This window comes from Pelobates fuscus, chromosome 13 (genome assembly GCF_036172605.1).
Source record: "Pelobates fuscus isolate aPelFus1 chromosome 13, aPelFus1.pri, whole genome shotgun sequence".
NCBI classification, from domain to species: Eukaryota; Metazoa; Chordata; class Amphibia; order Anura; family Pelobatidae; genus Pelobates; species Pelobates fuscus.
In genome coordinates this window covers 78,412,597-78,429,219 of record NC_086329.1, presented here as the reverse complement: position 1 = coordinate 78,429,219, position 16,623 = coordinate 78,412,597, and the positions used below count along the sequence as shown (strand labels likewise).

The 16,623-nt window shown below is 40.5% G+C and overlaps 1 protein-coding gene across 1 annotated transcript in view; it reads right to left on the bottom strand.

Annotated features, from left to right (window-relative positions):
• The window catches only part of LGMN (legumain), a 42,581-nt gene that overhangs the window by 7,025 nt on the left and 18,933 nt on the right, over positions 1-16,623 (bottom strand). The window contains exons 3-13 of the mRNA XM_063439198.1: positions 15,570-15,667; positions 13,900-13,981; positions 13,626-13,711; positions 12,668-12,743; positions 9,412-9,474; positions 9,046-9,112; positions 7,982-8,100; positions 6,890-6,979; positions 2,135-2,335; positions 1,526-1,696; positions 43-110 (exon numbers count right to left, since the gene is read on the bottom strand). Coding sequence (XP_063295268.1) covers positions 43-110; positions 1,526-1,696; positions 2,135-2,335; positions 6,890-6,979; positions 7,982-8,100; positions 9,046-9,112; positions 9,412-9,474; positions 12,668-12,743; positions 13,626-13,711; positions 13,900-13,981; positions 15,570-15,667 — 1,121 coding nt within the window. The remainder of the gene's footprint in view (positions 1-42; positions 111-1,525; positions 1,697-2,134; positions 2,336-6,889; positions 6,980-7,981; positions 8,101-9,045; positions 9,113-9,411; positions 9,475-12,667; positions 12,744-13,625; positions 13,712-13,899; positions 13,982-15,569; positions 15,668-16,623) is intronic.

Genomic DNA, 16,623 nt, shown 5'->3' with positions numbered 1-16,623 from the left:
TGCATAGGTCGAGTACATGCAGTAGAATATTTGGTTACTTACCTTTCCAGTGGGTATCCAGCTTCACACATGTTCGCCAGAATAAAGAGCTCCCTCAAGGCATATTCATACTGCAAGAAGAGAGAGGATGATTAGCTTCTAATACAAAGAGAATAATTTTAAACTCCAAGGGGTTTACTCACTAAACATTGAAAGCCACAGCTCTGTTGTAAATTCAGGCCAAAATGATCACGTAAACGTCCAAAATTAAAGATGCAACCCTTCTGCACCTTTCTCTAAACTATAACAAATTACTTCAAAAAAAGGAACACTCCAAGCACCCCTAAACACCGCAGCCTGCTATAGTGCTCCTCGTGTCCTCCCAATGTAATTTGTCACATTTTTGGAACAGTTTGAGAACTTCCAAGCACCCATGGCTCTAACTTGCAGATCCTGCTAATTCCACCGAGCTAAGCAGGGCTGTGCTCATTGGCTGAGACTCTAATCCTGGATAGACTTTAATTTTCCTATTTTACACTAAAAACGACATCATTTTAAAAGCAAGGTATTTGTACACACTATAATTCTATAATTACACAGATCTTGGATTAACAGTCTGTGAACTTAGGGAAAGAAAGTGACATGATGTAGTGCAATATCGCCTTAACTTTACTCCACAATACAATCTAAAACCAACCCTCCAAAGTTAAAACTAATGAAAACTGATTGGGTAACACAGACTTCCTACATTCAAACGGGAGAGGCTTGCTATATGCAAGTTTTACATTACAGCAAATGATATTTGTGTTAGCCAATGAATAAACACTTGCACATCACGTTAAGAGCGTTAGCCGAACACTTTCAGCCAACAAGAAACGCAGTCCATCACTGGCCATCCATCTCTAGCATCTGTATAAATGTTGTTTGCGATGGGATGAGTGTGTTAGCGGACACGGTTACCACTTAGCTGTTCTGCTAATACGCATTTGCTCAGGCAGCAAAGGGGAGCCAGTTGACAGGCACAATATTTCTGTGTTCCACTGTACAAAACAGTAAAAGGTAACATGATGGGGACTTCAGGCACCATAACTACTACATTAAGAAACTGGTTATGGTGCCCAGAGTTGTCCTTTTAGATTGTGACATACAAGGTGTGCCCAAAGCTCTGGTAAGGTAAGTGGGTATTTTTTAGTGTGTTTCCCCTCTTTGTTGGTATAGGGGATATTGCACTAGATATTATCACTTTATATTTTCTCCTTAGGTTCAGTAAATATCCATGACCTCTAGGTCTTCCAATTTGCAGGATCCAAACAGCAGCAGAGAAGCCCATTTGAGCTGTTAAGAAAAAACGCGGGCCGTCCCTGCAGTTCAGCTCTGATAATCAGTTTCTGAGCAGCAAAATCTCCCCAGTTTTTGTCAAACGGCTAAAACAGCTTGATTAAAAACCAGGGGGCTAGCACCACCACTTCTAAGCAGAGTAACAGCTACTTCATATTGCAGACTGCCCCTTTAAGTAACGTAAATGGATAGAACGTGTAATGCTTACCAGAGGTGAGTGCCAATTAAAGCAATTATGTTTAAAGTGTTCGGCTGCCCCAATGTAGCAGGTGTGGTCCCTGTGGCCGACCCGATCGTTCATGATATCTTCTGCCAGCTCGCTGGACTCTGTCACCAGGTTCACAATCTTCACCACTGATTGCTTAATCAACTGTTTGGCCTGTTCGATAAAGAAAGAAAAATGAATACATAGCCGTGTGACGGTATGCATGTTCGGCAGTGCACTTATATTATGGAAAATTAGTTTTCACAATTTATTTTCTTCCCTTTATTCTTTCCCTATGTATACAATGACTGTACATGTGGGAAGACAATATAAGGGTAGCAATAGAAAGTGTGTGTGTTCTCTACATATCAGCCAGATTTATTATAATAAAATATATATATTTATGGGAAGACCATCTTCTATTAACAGGTCCAGACTTAAAGAAACACTCCTGGCATCATAAATATATATATATATATATATATATATTTATGATGCCAGGAGTGTTTCTTTAAGTCTGGACCTGTTAATAGAAGATGGTCTTCCCATAAATACAATGCTACTCTAACAGCTGGTTCCATTTAAATGGAACGGAATAGATGGTCTCTATACCTCTTGGAGTGACTTCATCTCTGCTGCAATATTCCTGGCCTCCACAACATCATTTGTGGCAAAAAGTCTTCTTTTCAGGATCTCCATGGGAACGTCGGGACTTGGGATCAGGTCTCTGTTCTTCACAGGTTCCAGGTTTAGACGTGGAGCGAAGTTGTTGTTGCTTCCCTGGAACTGCTTAACCTTCATCAAGGAAATGGTCTGAAAAACAGAAGAAAAGGGGGAAAAAAAATGTATTTACTTGATAACAGAGAAGCTATGTCCAAATATGCTTAAAATTTTCACGAATATTTCCTAAGGAATAAAAATGTACCTTTCATTATTAGCTGCAGAACTTCACTCGGCAGCTAACAAACCCCTGTTTGCCCAACATTTCCTTGTTTGTGCTGGGCATTATGAGAAGCACTGAGGACCAATCTCCAGTCCAAAGGTTCTTGTAAAGAATGGTGGTTTTATTGAAATATAGAGATTCATAAAACTCTAAAGAGTTGTATTAGTTGTACATTTTTTAAATATTATGGATTGTCCATTAAAATAAATAAACAAAAAGTAGTGTGGACTACAATTCTTATCAGGTTTGGCCAACCACTGGGTGAGGTGTTTTGGCAAACTGTTTAGCAAGTGGTTGCCTCAATGAACTCCCATTAGCCTCAGAGTCTGCAGTATGATAGGAGTTGTAGTCCAGCAGGAGCAAGCAGCTTCTCGCACCCAATTTGGTGGAATATGAATAACGAATGTATTTGTTTTCCTCTGACTTCGGCACATATGACAGGAGTGATTGCATTGCATAAGAGGCTCTAGGGACAGGGCCTTTGCACCATCACATTCTAGTAAGATGAAGTGGTTACTGTGCTTACAGTGACCCTTGGAAATAAGGATTTCAGATTCCAGACACAAAGCACTTTTGGTGTGTTCTTTAAGACCACTTCTAATCGTGATAATGCAGAGTTCAAAGAAAACCTTAATACTGGGGCTGATACAGCTATCGGAATTGGCAGGTGCGCTGAGCTCGAGTGTGGCTGCCCCCTTTTCTCGATGAGCTGTACTACAGGCAAAGCAAAAATCCCAGACTAAAAGTTTATGCTTACTGCCTGCAACTTTTGCAAACTACTTTCCCACATATACCGCCAAAGCAAACATAGTAAATAAATATATATATTTTAAATACTATAGTGTTCCTTTAAGGGGACACTACAGGCACCAAAAATACCTCTCTCTGTCTCAGAGATTTTGCCTTTAGCTGAAAGGCGAATTGTTAGTGTAGTAATCACCTTGAGATTGTGCCTTGCCGTGGCAGGTGAGCTTGCACTTTATTGGCCATTGGAGTGACACTAAAATACCTCCAGTTATTTAAATGTGCACAGGGATTTGGGATAATGGGCTAGTAACTTTTTGTTCTTTGGTTTATGGACCCAGAGTAGTCCATTAATGTATGCCATTTGTGCACTTTGATTGCCAAAATGGCTACTTAAGGAGAAAAAAAATGAAATGGCTCAGTGATTGGACAAAGGATGATTTTAATAGACAGGAATTTGATCCAATATCTCAATCTATAATGTAAGCCAGTTTTCCGCCACTTCAAAACAAATGCTTTTACCCTTTGACATTTGATTGTATCTTAAGACCCATTTAAAGTTATTATTATTGGTATTTATATAGCGCCAACTTATTCCGCAGCGCTTTACAATAAGAGGGGAATTTACCAAATGAGACAATAACAAAATGTAACAGGAACATTAGGTAGTTGCGGACCCTGCTCAAATGAGCTTACAGTCTAGAGGAGGTGGGGTATAAAAACACAATAGGAAGGGTATTGAGGGAGACGGCAAATAGACAGGCTGGGAAAGGAGCAGAACTGGAGGTGAGTGCAGTGTGTCCCTGTAGGAGAGAGCAAGAGAAAGGATTACGAGATAGAAGTTACTCTTGGAGGCCATAAGCAATCCTGAAAAGATGGGTTTTGAGGGACTTCAATGATTCAAGACCAGGGGAGAGTCTGACAGGGTTAGGCAGGCTTTTCCAAAGGAAACGAGCCGCCGTGAGAACTCTTGCAGGCGTGAATTTGCAGTAAGGGTGCAAGCAGCAGACAGGAGAAGGTCACCAGTAGAGCGGAGAGACCGAGAGGGGGCATACCTATGAATCAATGAAGAAATGTAAGAGGGGCTAGAGTTGGTTAGAGCTTTATAGGTAAGGGTTAGTATTTTAATTTGACACCTATAGGATACAGAAAGCCAGTGTAAGGATCAACAGAGGGGTGAGGTGTGAGAGGAGCGACAGGAGAGAAAGATCAGCCTGGCAGCAGCATTCACCACAGATTGTAGAGGGTCAGTACGGCTTCTGGGGAGACCAATTAGGAGAGAATTACAGTAATCGATGCGAGAGATTACTAGAGGGTGAACAAGCTCCTTGGCAGCATCTTGCCTAAGAAAGGAGCGTATATGGGCAATGTTTTTAAGTTGGAATCGACAGGTTTTAGCAACAGACTGGACATGAGGTGCAAAGATAAGGACAGGATCAAAAGTGACACCAAGCTTGAAAGGATGGGGTGAGGCAGGTACTATCAACCTGCAGGGAGAGTGAAGGAGGAGGATCCGTGTTATGAGGAGGAAAAATAAGAAACTCAGTTTTAGAGAGATTGAGTTTTAGAAAGCGGGAGGACATCCAATCAGAGATAGAAGAAAAGCAATTGGTGACACGTTGTAGGACGTCAGGGGAGGTGTCAGGGGAGGAGAGATATATCTGGGTGTAGTCAGTGTACAGGTGGTAGTGAAATCCAAATTAATTAAGGAGTTTGCCAAGAGAGGCAGTAGAGAGAGAGAACAGAAGGGGACCAAGAACTGAACCGTGAGGGACTCTGACTGAAACAGGACGAGGAGAGGAGGTGCTGTTGGAAAAAGAGACACCAGAGGAACGTTGGGAGAGATAGGAGGAGAACCACAAGAGGGCTGTGTCACAGAGACCAAGAGATAGAAGAGTTATGAGAAGGAGACCATAATCATCAATGGCAGCAGAGAGGTCAAGAAGAATTAGTATAGAGTAGTGGCCTTTGGCTTTGGCTGCGATTAGGTCACTTGTAACTTTAACAAAAGCAGTCTCAGAGTGGAGGGGGCAAAATCCAGATTGAAGAAGAGGAGAGAGATGGAATTTAGGAATTGAGTCATACGAGTAAAGACAAGCCTTTCTAGAGCCTTTGAGGAAAAAGGAAGCAGGGTAATGGGAAGTGGAACACGGGTCAAGGGATGACTTTTTTTAGGATGGGTACAACAGTAGCATGCTTAAGGAGAGCAGGGACAATGCCAAATGAAAGAGCAGTTTAGGATGTGTGTTAAGGATGGTACAAGACAAAGGGTGAGAGCTCTAATGAGGTGGGAAGGTACTGGATCAGGCGGACAGGAGGTGGGACGAGAGGAGAAGTGCAGCCACCTCCGGTTCAGTAGCTGGAAGGAAGTCTTGGACTGTAGGAATGGTATGGTCCAAGTGAGGTTGAGATAGAGGGTAGAAGGGGGGAGAATTCATTCCTTAACTGTCTTGTCAGTAAAGTAACATGCAAGGCTACCAGCTGAAAAATTAGTTTGTGGGGTGGTCATACCAGGGTGAAGAAGTGAGTTAAAAGTGTTAAAGAGATTCCTGGTGTTGCGGGAACATGAACTAATGAGAAAAGAAAAGTAGGACTGTGTAGCAAGGGTGAGGGCTGCACTGTATGAGCACAAGACAAATTTATAGTGTAGAAAGTCTGACACGGTGCAAGATTTCCTCCAGCAGCGTTCATCTGAACGGGAGCATCTCTGCAGGTAGCGGGTTGACTTAGTGTGCCACGGTTGGATGCGACCTCCTTGAGGAGCGTGCTTGGAATTGGGGTAGCATTAGAAGAGGAGATAGCCAGAGAAAGACAGGAGAAGGTAGGGATGGATGTGAGTTTGGAATGAAGATCAGCTGAGAGTTGCTGGAGGTCAAGAGAATTCAGATTACTCCTGAGATGTGGGGGTTTAGGTTGAGGGTATTGGGTGTGGGGGCACTCGAGAACAAATGATAGGAGGTGGTCTGATAGAGGAAAATGGCATATTACAGAGATTGGAGACTGAGCATGCATTTGAAAAAATAAGATCTAGGTTATTACCAGCTGCATGTATGGAAGAATTAGCCCATTGCGATAGCCCAAAGGAGGAGGTGATTGAAATAGGTTTTGAGTCTACTGAGGAAGCCAGGCAGCAACATGGTCAATGAAGAGAAGAGGAGAACCTGGGGGCCGATAAATAACTGCAATGTTTACAGCTATGAGTTTGAATAAGCAAATTTCAAAGGAGGAGAAAGAGAGGGAAGGGGGTGGGGAGAAAGGAGAAACCCTACACCACCATCTTTACTGTCAGACTGATTGGGTTGTGTGTAAACTGTAGAACACCATAGGATAATGAAGCAAGGGTAGCTGTGTCAGAGGAAGAGAGCCAAGTTTCAGTTAAAGCAAGTACGTTTAGGGAGCGTGAGATGAATAAGTCATGGTTAGAAGTAGATTAGTTATGTTGCACACAGAGCGTGCATCCCAGAGGGCAGAATGGAAGGTGTTCCAGGTCCAGCATGGTAGTCCTTATTAGGGACTCGTGTCCCACTATTCTGGGTTATTCCCTTGGGTAAAAAACCCTAACCTTGCCGTTTTCTAGATCAAATATGCACAGTGGGGTCTTAGCAATTATAAACCGTACCAAAGCTTAGAATTCTTATCACATGCAAATGTTAAAGAAACGACAGAAGACTACGACATACCTTGTTTCCATACTGCATGACGTGGCTTTTTTGTGTGCGATTTTTCACCAGTGCAAACTGTCGATGCAGAGTTTCTTTGGTCAGATCTTCCTGTAAATTAAATCAGAGAGCACCTTGTATTGTACGTAAGGATGCAGCCGCACACACACAAAGCTAACCCTGCTGTATGTCTACACACTATGGACAAATTAAATAGAGACTGCAGTCCTGATGTATTGTCTGCTGTAAAACTAAAGTATATGTTCTTATTGAGATAATGCAAGTTTGTCTGTTTTATTTACAGGTATATATCTTTTTTTTTTTTTTTTAGCAAATTTAATAACGTTCATAACCAATGTCCTAGAGAAGTTGAAGTATATCTATCACAGTACCCACAACTTAATTTTAAATGAGGGGTTGGGGAAAATCTATATATTTTTCACAGTCTGTGAATGGTTTAAAAATTTACCCAGAGTCTGCTGGGTGCTAGTCACCTCTTCCTCAGGAGCCTGCAAGCTCTTCCAAGGAGATTGTTTTAGTATCCCTGATCCAAGTCCTGCAGTACAGAGCTGGCTCGTTGGCTGAGTGTCTGCTGAGAGCTCTCCTCTAATAATCTAAGCCCTGCACTGCAATTCTTAGCTCCAGGCCTGACGGACTCCAGCAGAGTTGTAAAACTGTTTGATCATTTACCCTGTGAGGGCACTGCTAGTAGCATAACCATTACAGCACTGTACTGGGTATGGTGTCAGGAATCCTATGGCTCCATATTGTTTAACTATAAACACACAGGGTTAATTTACTAAATACTGAACTGTAGTGAACTGAAAAGTGAATTGCAATATGTAGGCAATGGTAACTCATTTGAGAAATTCTCAAACCCCGCTGTAGTCCTAGCATGGCTGTTTTAACCTAAATTTTCGGATTCAGTTTTCTGTTTGCTGCAATTTACTGTTTAGAAAATCAGCCCCATAATGAGTCTCATCATCTCTCCCATCCTTGTTCAAATAAGCCAAAAACTAAACACACCATTAAAAAATAAAAATAAAAAAAAACACAAATTCAGTGCCGTAACCTCTCAAATAAGACACAGAATCCTGGTCAAAGAATACTTACCTCATCAGAATCTTCCATCCAGTTGACACTGTATTCGTCGCCCAGGTAGGTATTCCGCTTTTCATCAAAGTAACACGCATAAGACGACTCATGGGGATTTGCTGCCGTGGTTGCATAAACTAGGAAAAAAAGAAAACAATTAAAATAACAACTGCATATACACTGCCAAGGGTTTTTTTTTTTTTAAATTCATTTATTGGCAGTCCTGTGATGGATTTTTCGTAACACGCGAATGTAACGGATACTTAAACCATGACCTTGTGGGTGCGCGTCACGGCTGCTCTGTTCGCAAAATGTTATGTTACTAATTGGTCACAAGATTTGCTGTGCAGTTTCGCTTCTGCAATTTGCTCCCAGTCATTTTAAATTTAATACGATTACTACATAGGGGTATATAAATATGCATGTGTTTGCGTAAACAGTAATTACACATGCTAAGGATCTCTGGGGGAAGGGGGAGCTTGAGATACAGACAATATTGTGAAACAAGTGATATTTTCATTACCAGCGCAATCTGATTAATTAATCACAGGACCTTTATAAAAGACAGTTTGTTGACAATATTCCTCCCCCCTCTTTTATATTGGTGACTGTGCCTGTTTTGATTGTCTTCTTTTTGGTTTAGATATTATGCTAGGCGTGTTCTCCTGTTAAATGGTGCTATTGTCAAATATTAGGGATACGTACCTATAAAACAGCAAATTTAAACAACAACTAAATCTCCAAAAAGAACAAAACTAAATGAATGTTTGAAATTTTGATATGGTGTCAGATCATAGCACCATCTTTCCCGAGACACGTGTTGATATGGAAAAATCTGGCCTGGCATAATTTACCTCTTGTTAAACACGTTGACAGCCACGTGATAAAGAGTTCTTAAGATCATGAAAATAAAAGATCTCATAATAAAGGGTTTATTGGCTCCTGGTCTGTGGTGTCCCTTCTTCACCTTCTACCTCACATTAAGTGGTGTCCTTCACCGGTAATTGTTTCTCCCCCAAGTTTTACCCTTGGCAAGTTGTGCTTGTATCATGTTCTAATGCATTTCTCAATCTCTCACTCACCATTAATGTTATTTGGAAGATCCTTCATCATCGAGCCAGACTCGCAGGCCTCAATGTAAAATACCATCTACCAAGATATAAGAGAACATCGTATTACTCTAACAGAATCATGAAACATTTGTTCAGGGCAAATAATATTTCGCCAAGACCTTAATTGTATTCTTCTTAAAATGAGTTCCTGATATCTACCATAACACAATTATTAAAATGTCATGTTACTGCCTCTGTTTAAGAAACTGTACCCCCAGGTCAGAGCTACCTGTTGGAGTTTTGTCATATAAATAGATCACAGCGGTGCGGTTATATACAGGACAGCTTTGTGTTGTTGGATATGACCAGCGTTAAGCTTAGTGGAGTAAATCTTACCTTTTTGAACTTTTTATTGTCATGCATGTACTGAATGGTATCCGACAGATTTTTGGCATACAGCTGAAAATTAGAAAAACAATTAGTGTGTTGTTTTACTTGTAACTTGGTAACTCCCAAATTCGACAAAACCTAATCATAAACTTTAACCATAGCAAAACTTCTTTACATCAGTCTGTAAAACTATTAAATAAAAACGAATGTTTTTAAAACGAAAAGACTGCAGTCATTAAGTTTTCATGTAGTGGAGGAAAGAAGAGGCCCTGTGGGGGTGGTGTCAGGACACAACTCCATAACCACTACAGCGTGATGTAGTAGTTATGGTGTTTGGCGTTTTCCTTTAAAAGCAGTTTGAAAGTGACTTCAACTTATACATGTTAATTTAATAAAGTGATAATTGTTGGGAATGCGTGTGAATTTTTTACATTTAATGTCAAAATAGCAGAATAGGAAAAGCTCCAAGTCAGCGATTTTGATATAAAATGTGAAATTCTCTTTGAATTCCTGACAATTCTCCCTTTAGATAACCCTAATGGTCTGGCTTGTCCACATAAAATTGGCAGCATAGCCACCATTGATAAATACGATAAAACATTCTGCCATGAGTTGTTTATAGCTACCAGTTTGATGACTAAAACAGATTACCGTATCTCTCTACACGAGGTTGCAGGTCATTTGTACAGATTATCAGAGTTTTCACGAAATTGATAAAATGGACTGTTCCAGTTAAATACTGGGAAAGCAGTGTCTTTCCTCTTCTGGTTTGGAGAAGGTGAGACAGATCAGGATGGAGGTCTTAGTTTGATAGTTATTCCAAAGTGCTGATTTTATTTAATTAAATTATACAGGGTTATTCACCAAAGTGTCAACTATCGGGAATTAAAGGGACACTAGTCACCAGAGCAACTACAGCTTATTGAATTTGTTCTGGTGAGTAGAATCATTAACTTCAGGCTTTTTGCTGTAAACACTTTTTTTTTTTATAGAAAATGCAGTGTTTACATTACAGCCTAGTGATAACTTCGCTGGCCACTCCTCAGATGGCTGTTAGAGGTGCTTTCTTAAGCAGTTCTGCCTAATGTGCAGCACTACCATTCAGTGTCTCCACTCTGCATGCAGACACTGAACTTTCCTCAAAGAGACACATTGATCCAATTCATCTTCATGAGGAGATGCTGATTGTCCAGGGCTGTGTTTGGCTTGTGCTCGCTCTGCCTCTGCCTCTTTACAGTTTCAGTCAATCCTATGGGGAAGCACTGTATTTATGTTGTGTTCCTGACACTATAGTGCTCCTTTAAGGCCAGATAGATGACCTTGAAGTGTTTCAAAAGTCTTTGGCCTTAAATTTTAAATTCATATGGAATTCCTGACATTTATCATAGAAACATAGAATGTGACGGCAGATAAGAACCATTCGGCCCATCTAGTCTGCCCAGTTTTCTAAATACTTTCATTAGTCCCTGGCATTATCTTATAGTTAGGATAGCCTTATGTCTGTCCCACGCATGCTTAGACTCCTTCACTGTGTTAACCTCTACCACTTCAGCTGGAAGGCTATTCCATGCATCCACTACCCTCTCAGTAAAGTAAAACTTCCTGATATTTTTAAACCTTTGCCCCTTTAACTTAATGTCCTCTTGTTGTAGTTTTTCTTCTTTTAAATATTGTCTCCTCCTTTACTATGTTGATTCCCTTTATGTATTTAAATGTTTCTATCATATCCCCCCTGTCTCGTCTTTCCTCCAAGCTATACATGTTAAGATCCTTTAACCTTTCCTGGTAAGTTTTATCCTACAATCCATGAACCAGTTTATAGAAACATAGAATGTGACGGCAGATAAGAACCATTCGGCCCATCTAGTCTGCCCAATTTTCTAAATACTTTCATTAGTCCCTGGCCTTATCTTATAGTTAGGATTGCCTTATGCCTATCCCAAGCATGCTTAAACTCCTTTACTGTGTTAGTTTAGTAGCCCTTCTCTGAACTCTCTCTAAGGTATCAATATCCTTCTGGAGATATGGTCTCCAATACTGCGTACAATACTCCAAGTGAGGTCTCACCAGTGTTCTGTACAATGGCATGAGCACTTCCCTCTTTCTACTGCTAATACCTCTCGCTATACAACCAAGCATTCTGCTAGCATTTCCTGCTACTCTATTACATTGTCTGCCTACCTTTAAGTCATCAGAAATAATCACCCCTAAATCCCTTTCCTCAGATGTTGAGGTTAGGACTCTATCAAATATTCTGTACTCTGCCCTTGGGATTTTACGTCCAAGAAGCATTATCTTGCACTTATCCACATTAAATGTCAGTTGCCACAACTCGGACCATTTTTCTAGTTTACCTAAATCATTTGCCATTTGGCTTATCCCTCCTGGAACATCAACCCTGTTACATATCTTTGTATCACCAGCAAAAAGACATACCTTACCATCAAGACCTTCTGCAATATCACTAATAAAAATATTAAAGAGAATGGGTCCAAGTACAGATCCCTGAGGTACCCCACTGGTGACAAGCCAAAGCTTCGAATATACTCCATTGACTACAACCCTCTGTTGCAGGTCACTCAGCCACTGCCTTACCCATTCAACAATATTGGAATCCAAACTTAAAGATTGCAGTTTATTGATAAGCCTTCTGTGTGAAACAGTGTCAAAAGCCTTACTGAAATCTAGGTAAGCAATGTCTACTGCACCACCCTGATCTATAATTTTAGTTACCCAATCAAAAAAAATCAATAAGATTAGTTTGGCATGATCTCCCTGAAGTAAACCCATGTTGTCTCTAATCTTGAAATCCATGTGTTTTTAGATGTCCAACAATCCTATCCTTTTACATGGTTTTCATCACTTTCCCCACTGCTGAAGTAAGGCTTACTGGCCTATAGTTGCCTGACTCCTCCCTATTACCTTTCTTGTGAATGGGCACAACATTCGCTAACTTCCAATCTTCTGGGACTACTCCTGTTAACAATGATTGGTTAAATAAATCTGTTAATGGTTTTGCTAGTACACCACTAAGCTTTTTTTAATAACTTTGGGTGTATTCCATCAGGCCCCATTGACCCATGTCTTTACTTTTTACAGTTGAAATGGAACCTCTTCCTCTGTAAACTTACATGTAACATATGACTCATTTATCCTTTTTCACTTTATTGAATACCCTGTATTGTTTCAGGAAATAAAGTCAGCACTGCTTTTTCAGTATTGTTTCAGAGATCTACTGCAGAAAAGGTGACAATCTACTTACATCGTCATTAGGGAAAGCCAGCAGGCCTTCTGCCCCATGGTCCGTGAAGTATACAAAGATGTGATCATTAGGGCCACTGCATAAAACAAAATCAAACTGGTTTTCAATAAAACAGAATAATATTTTTTGACTGGCATAATACACATTTCTGTGCCTGGAAGTCATTCAAGCCAAATTAAAAGGAAAACTCCAAGCAGTATAACCGCTACAGAGTCAAACCATAATGTTTAGAAACATTACCTGGGACTGTGGGGCGCCAATCACTTTCTCCATTGAGAGCTTCTGGCACTCTAGCTGACCCCAGGTAATTTGTCAAACTGTAAGCAAATGGTTTGACCACATCCAGTGGACATCACCAGGTCAGTCCTGGCACCAAAACTACGATGGCGTGCCTTAGTGGCTATGGTGCCTGGAGTATTCCTTTAAGAGGTAACCTATACTTGTGCACCCAGTTTAGATCTTCCGTAGTTCATAAATTAGATGAAACACAATACATTTTGAAGAATAAGCCCAGCAAAGTATAAAAACCTTGCCTGAGGGATCTTTATAGTGGCATTCAAAGGGGCCTGTAAAATGTTCAGACGCTATTACCCAACTGAGAACATGGAAGTACAAGTCTGTGCTGGTACCTGCGCTAACCTTATTCATTTCTCCTTCATGGTTCAAAATTAAACAGTTATATAGCATAAAGCATGGCATTACCGTAGCGGACATGTAGAGATAGACTGTAAGGAAGCTGTGACAGAGGTTTGTATCAGTGCAAGCACACACCTGGGTCACTTGTGGGTTGTCCACATAAAAGAAACGGAATGTAAACGTAGCTATGAAAAAACAATATTTGCTCATAATCTTGTGTTTTACAGAGATCACTTGGATGATGTGTTCATCGACTTCGAGCAGCTACGGTGTGTTTTACTTTCACTACAGGAAACCCACAAAAGAGAAGACACTTACTCACCTCTTAAGCACTCTGCCTGATCCAATCCCACTTACAGCTTCAGCATCTCCTTTCAGGACAGCAAGGAAGTTACCGGGGGTGACATTCTGCAATATAAACACACAGAACTTACCCTAAGAGACCTGTAAAAGCCGACAGGACTGGGAACATAAGCTACGACTATGCTTCAATTTCCTCATTGCATATAAAAAATAAAAAGGCACCACAAACATGTTTGACAACTATTTGTCCTTCTTCAGCTTGGTTTATTAACCACTATGACAGCACAACCTACCTCCCCTGTATAATCCTTTAGGACCCCAGCATAGACATCTGTCCCGTTGGGTCGGTTAATGATAATTCCTTTAGTTGGATTTCTAAGGAGATATACACAGGACGGATTAAAGAAGGGTAGAAAGCAATCCAGATTTCTGCATTAGACAACGATATGATACAAACATTCATTTAAAATATTGATTTTGGACACAATACCACCATACACAGAACAACATTCTATACATCCAGACATACTGTCTACAACATTCTATACGTCCAGACATACTGTCTATAACATTCTATACGTCCAGACATACTGTCTACAACATTCTATACGTCCAGACATACTGTCTACAACATTCTATACGTCCAGACATACTGTCTACAACATTCTATACGTCCAGACATACTGTCTACAACATTCTATACGTCCAGACATACTGTCTACAACATTCTATACGTCCAGACATACTGTCTACAACATTCTATACGTCCAGACATAATGTCTACAACATTCTATACATCCATACATTTATTTACTTCCATTATCTATTACAATACTAAACACACAATAACACCGTTATTCACTAAAACATAAATTCAAAGGAATTTCAAGTTTTAGCACAAAATGTAGCGGGATTTCTACAAGTCATGTTTCCATGCAATCAATTACCTGGTGATTAATAAACTGACAAGTCATTCTACAGTCTGTCTTACCAAGGATTTCTCCCATAGATGGTGGGCAGTGTGCAAAGCAGCCACTACAGTGCTAGCCAGCACAAGATGAAGATTCTACCTGTCTGTCTAAACTCACAAGGCCAGGGAGGGATGGAACAGTGGGAGCAATGAACCCTCAAGGCACGGGGATCCCAAAGACCAGCCTCAGTAGCCTAATTTCTGGGAGTTAGACAAAGGACAGTGACACACACCCCAGGCTTAAAAAAAACAAACAACTAAACTCAGATGCAGCTAAAGCTGCCAGATGCTCTGAATTTTGCTTACACAATCTGTGGGGCAGAGCATTAAGAGTGCAGTCACAGAATCAAATAACCAAATAATTTAGATAAGTATCCCACGGGAATAGATATATTTAACCGAATTCCCTCCAACAATATAACAATACACAATTTCTATATACTGTAGAGGAGCAGGTTTAAAGTATCACTCCATGGCATGGTGACAACATGGTGGATCTGACCATTTTAGATGCAATGATGCTTTAGGCCCTTCTTCTTTAGAGAAGCAAAAGTGATTGACACAATTCAGGGCAACTTTATCTACATCTGCCAATAATAATTAACTATAGGAGTGGAGGGTGAATATCACATTCTCATCTAACACGGGGAGCTCCAGATCAGGTAAATTAGTTCGTAAGAATAAACAAAAGCAAACGTTCAACACGGCTACACTGGAATAAAAGCACGTCCTGTAAAACCAAAAATGAGACCAGGCACTGGCTACCTCCACATCGGTTTGGGAAGCAGTGAGACATGCAGCGAAGATCCACAAATGGAAAGGCATTGTAAACGAGGAGAGGGACATGTAAGGGGTTAGAGATTAGTCAGCAGTTGTCATGTGCTGTCCATAAACAAGAAGTGATCGTGGTATAGGAACACATGGTGTATCCGGGAAAGTTCCCTAGCAGGTGGATAGCAACGTAGAGAAACTACACAAAGAACGGATACTTACTCCTCGTTCTCTGCAATGTCATCGTACATCAGAACGATAATCTGTTCATCAGGAATACCATTTTTCTTGATTATCTGAAAAGAGTGGCACACATCGGCCTGCAAATAGAACGGTTTCAAATTATTAAATGACATACGTGATTGGGCACGTCTGAGAATCCACCATGGAAATACTGAACATTCTTTAAACATCATTTAACCAACAACAATATATATATATCAATACCCGCTAGCACAATGTGTTTAGATTACAACTTCCCTCCCCGGCCCAAAACATAATTAACCTTTGGATGTCCACATTTAGCATCTCTTTTCTGGGATCTACTCGCGTCAAAACCCAAAACATAATTCAGTACAAAATGAAGCTGAAATGTTTTCCCATAAACCTCTTTGCAGCTGTCCATACACAGAAAGGTAACTAGCAGTATATAACCCACATATAAGGGCATGACGCAGAAATTGCCTTTTCCATTCATAGAGTTGCAACAGAAAAGATTGATGCTCCTACTTAAAAGGGTCCCGTGTGAATCCCCTATATTTGTATCATACAGTATGATACATGGCAAGATTGTTTATCCACGATGGTTGACATGCAGTGTGCACGAATGGAATACTCAACTGACCACAGTCTGGCAAATGCTGTCACATGTCAATATTCTTGAAAAAGAAAAAAATTTAAAAACAGTACTGAGACTCCTGACTGGTTCCTGCTATAGTAATCAGCCACATAAACCGCTTACCATGAAATTACTGTAATACAGAGCAACGCGTGTGCACTGCCTGGTGTCTCAGCAAACAGCTGTTATGTTATGTCCTGGGCATGTGTTCCTTAAAATGCTTATTCTTGCATTAATAATCTGAGTAAGAGTGATTTAACTTCCCCAGACAGGGTTTTCACTTCTTTATAATTAAACACCATGTGACCAGTCAGTGGAAAATAAGACAAATTGCTCGTCCAGTCCTGCTCCCCATTCTCTGTACTATGCATTGTGCCCATACCAGAATTGACTGTTTGCATTCTACAGGATGCCTACCATTGGGTAAATAAACGGTGT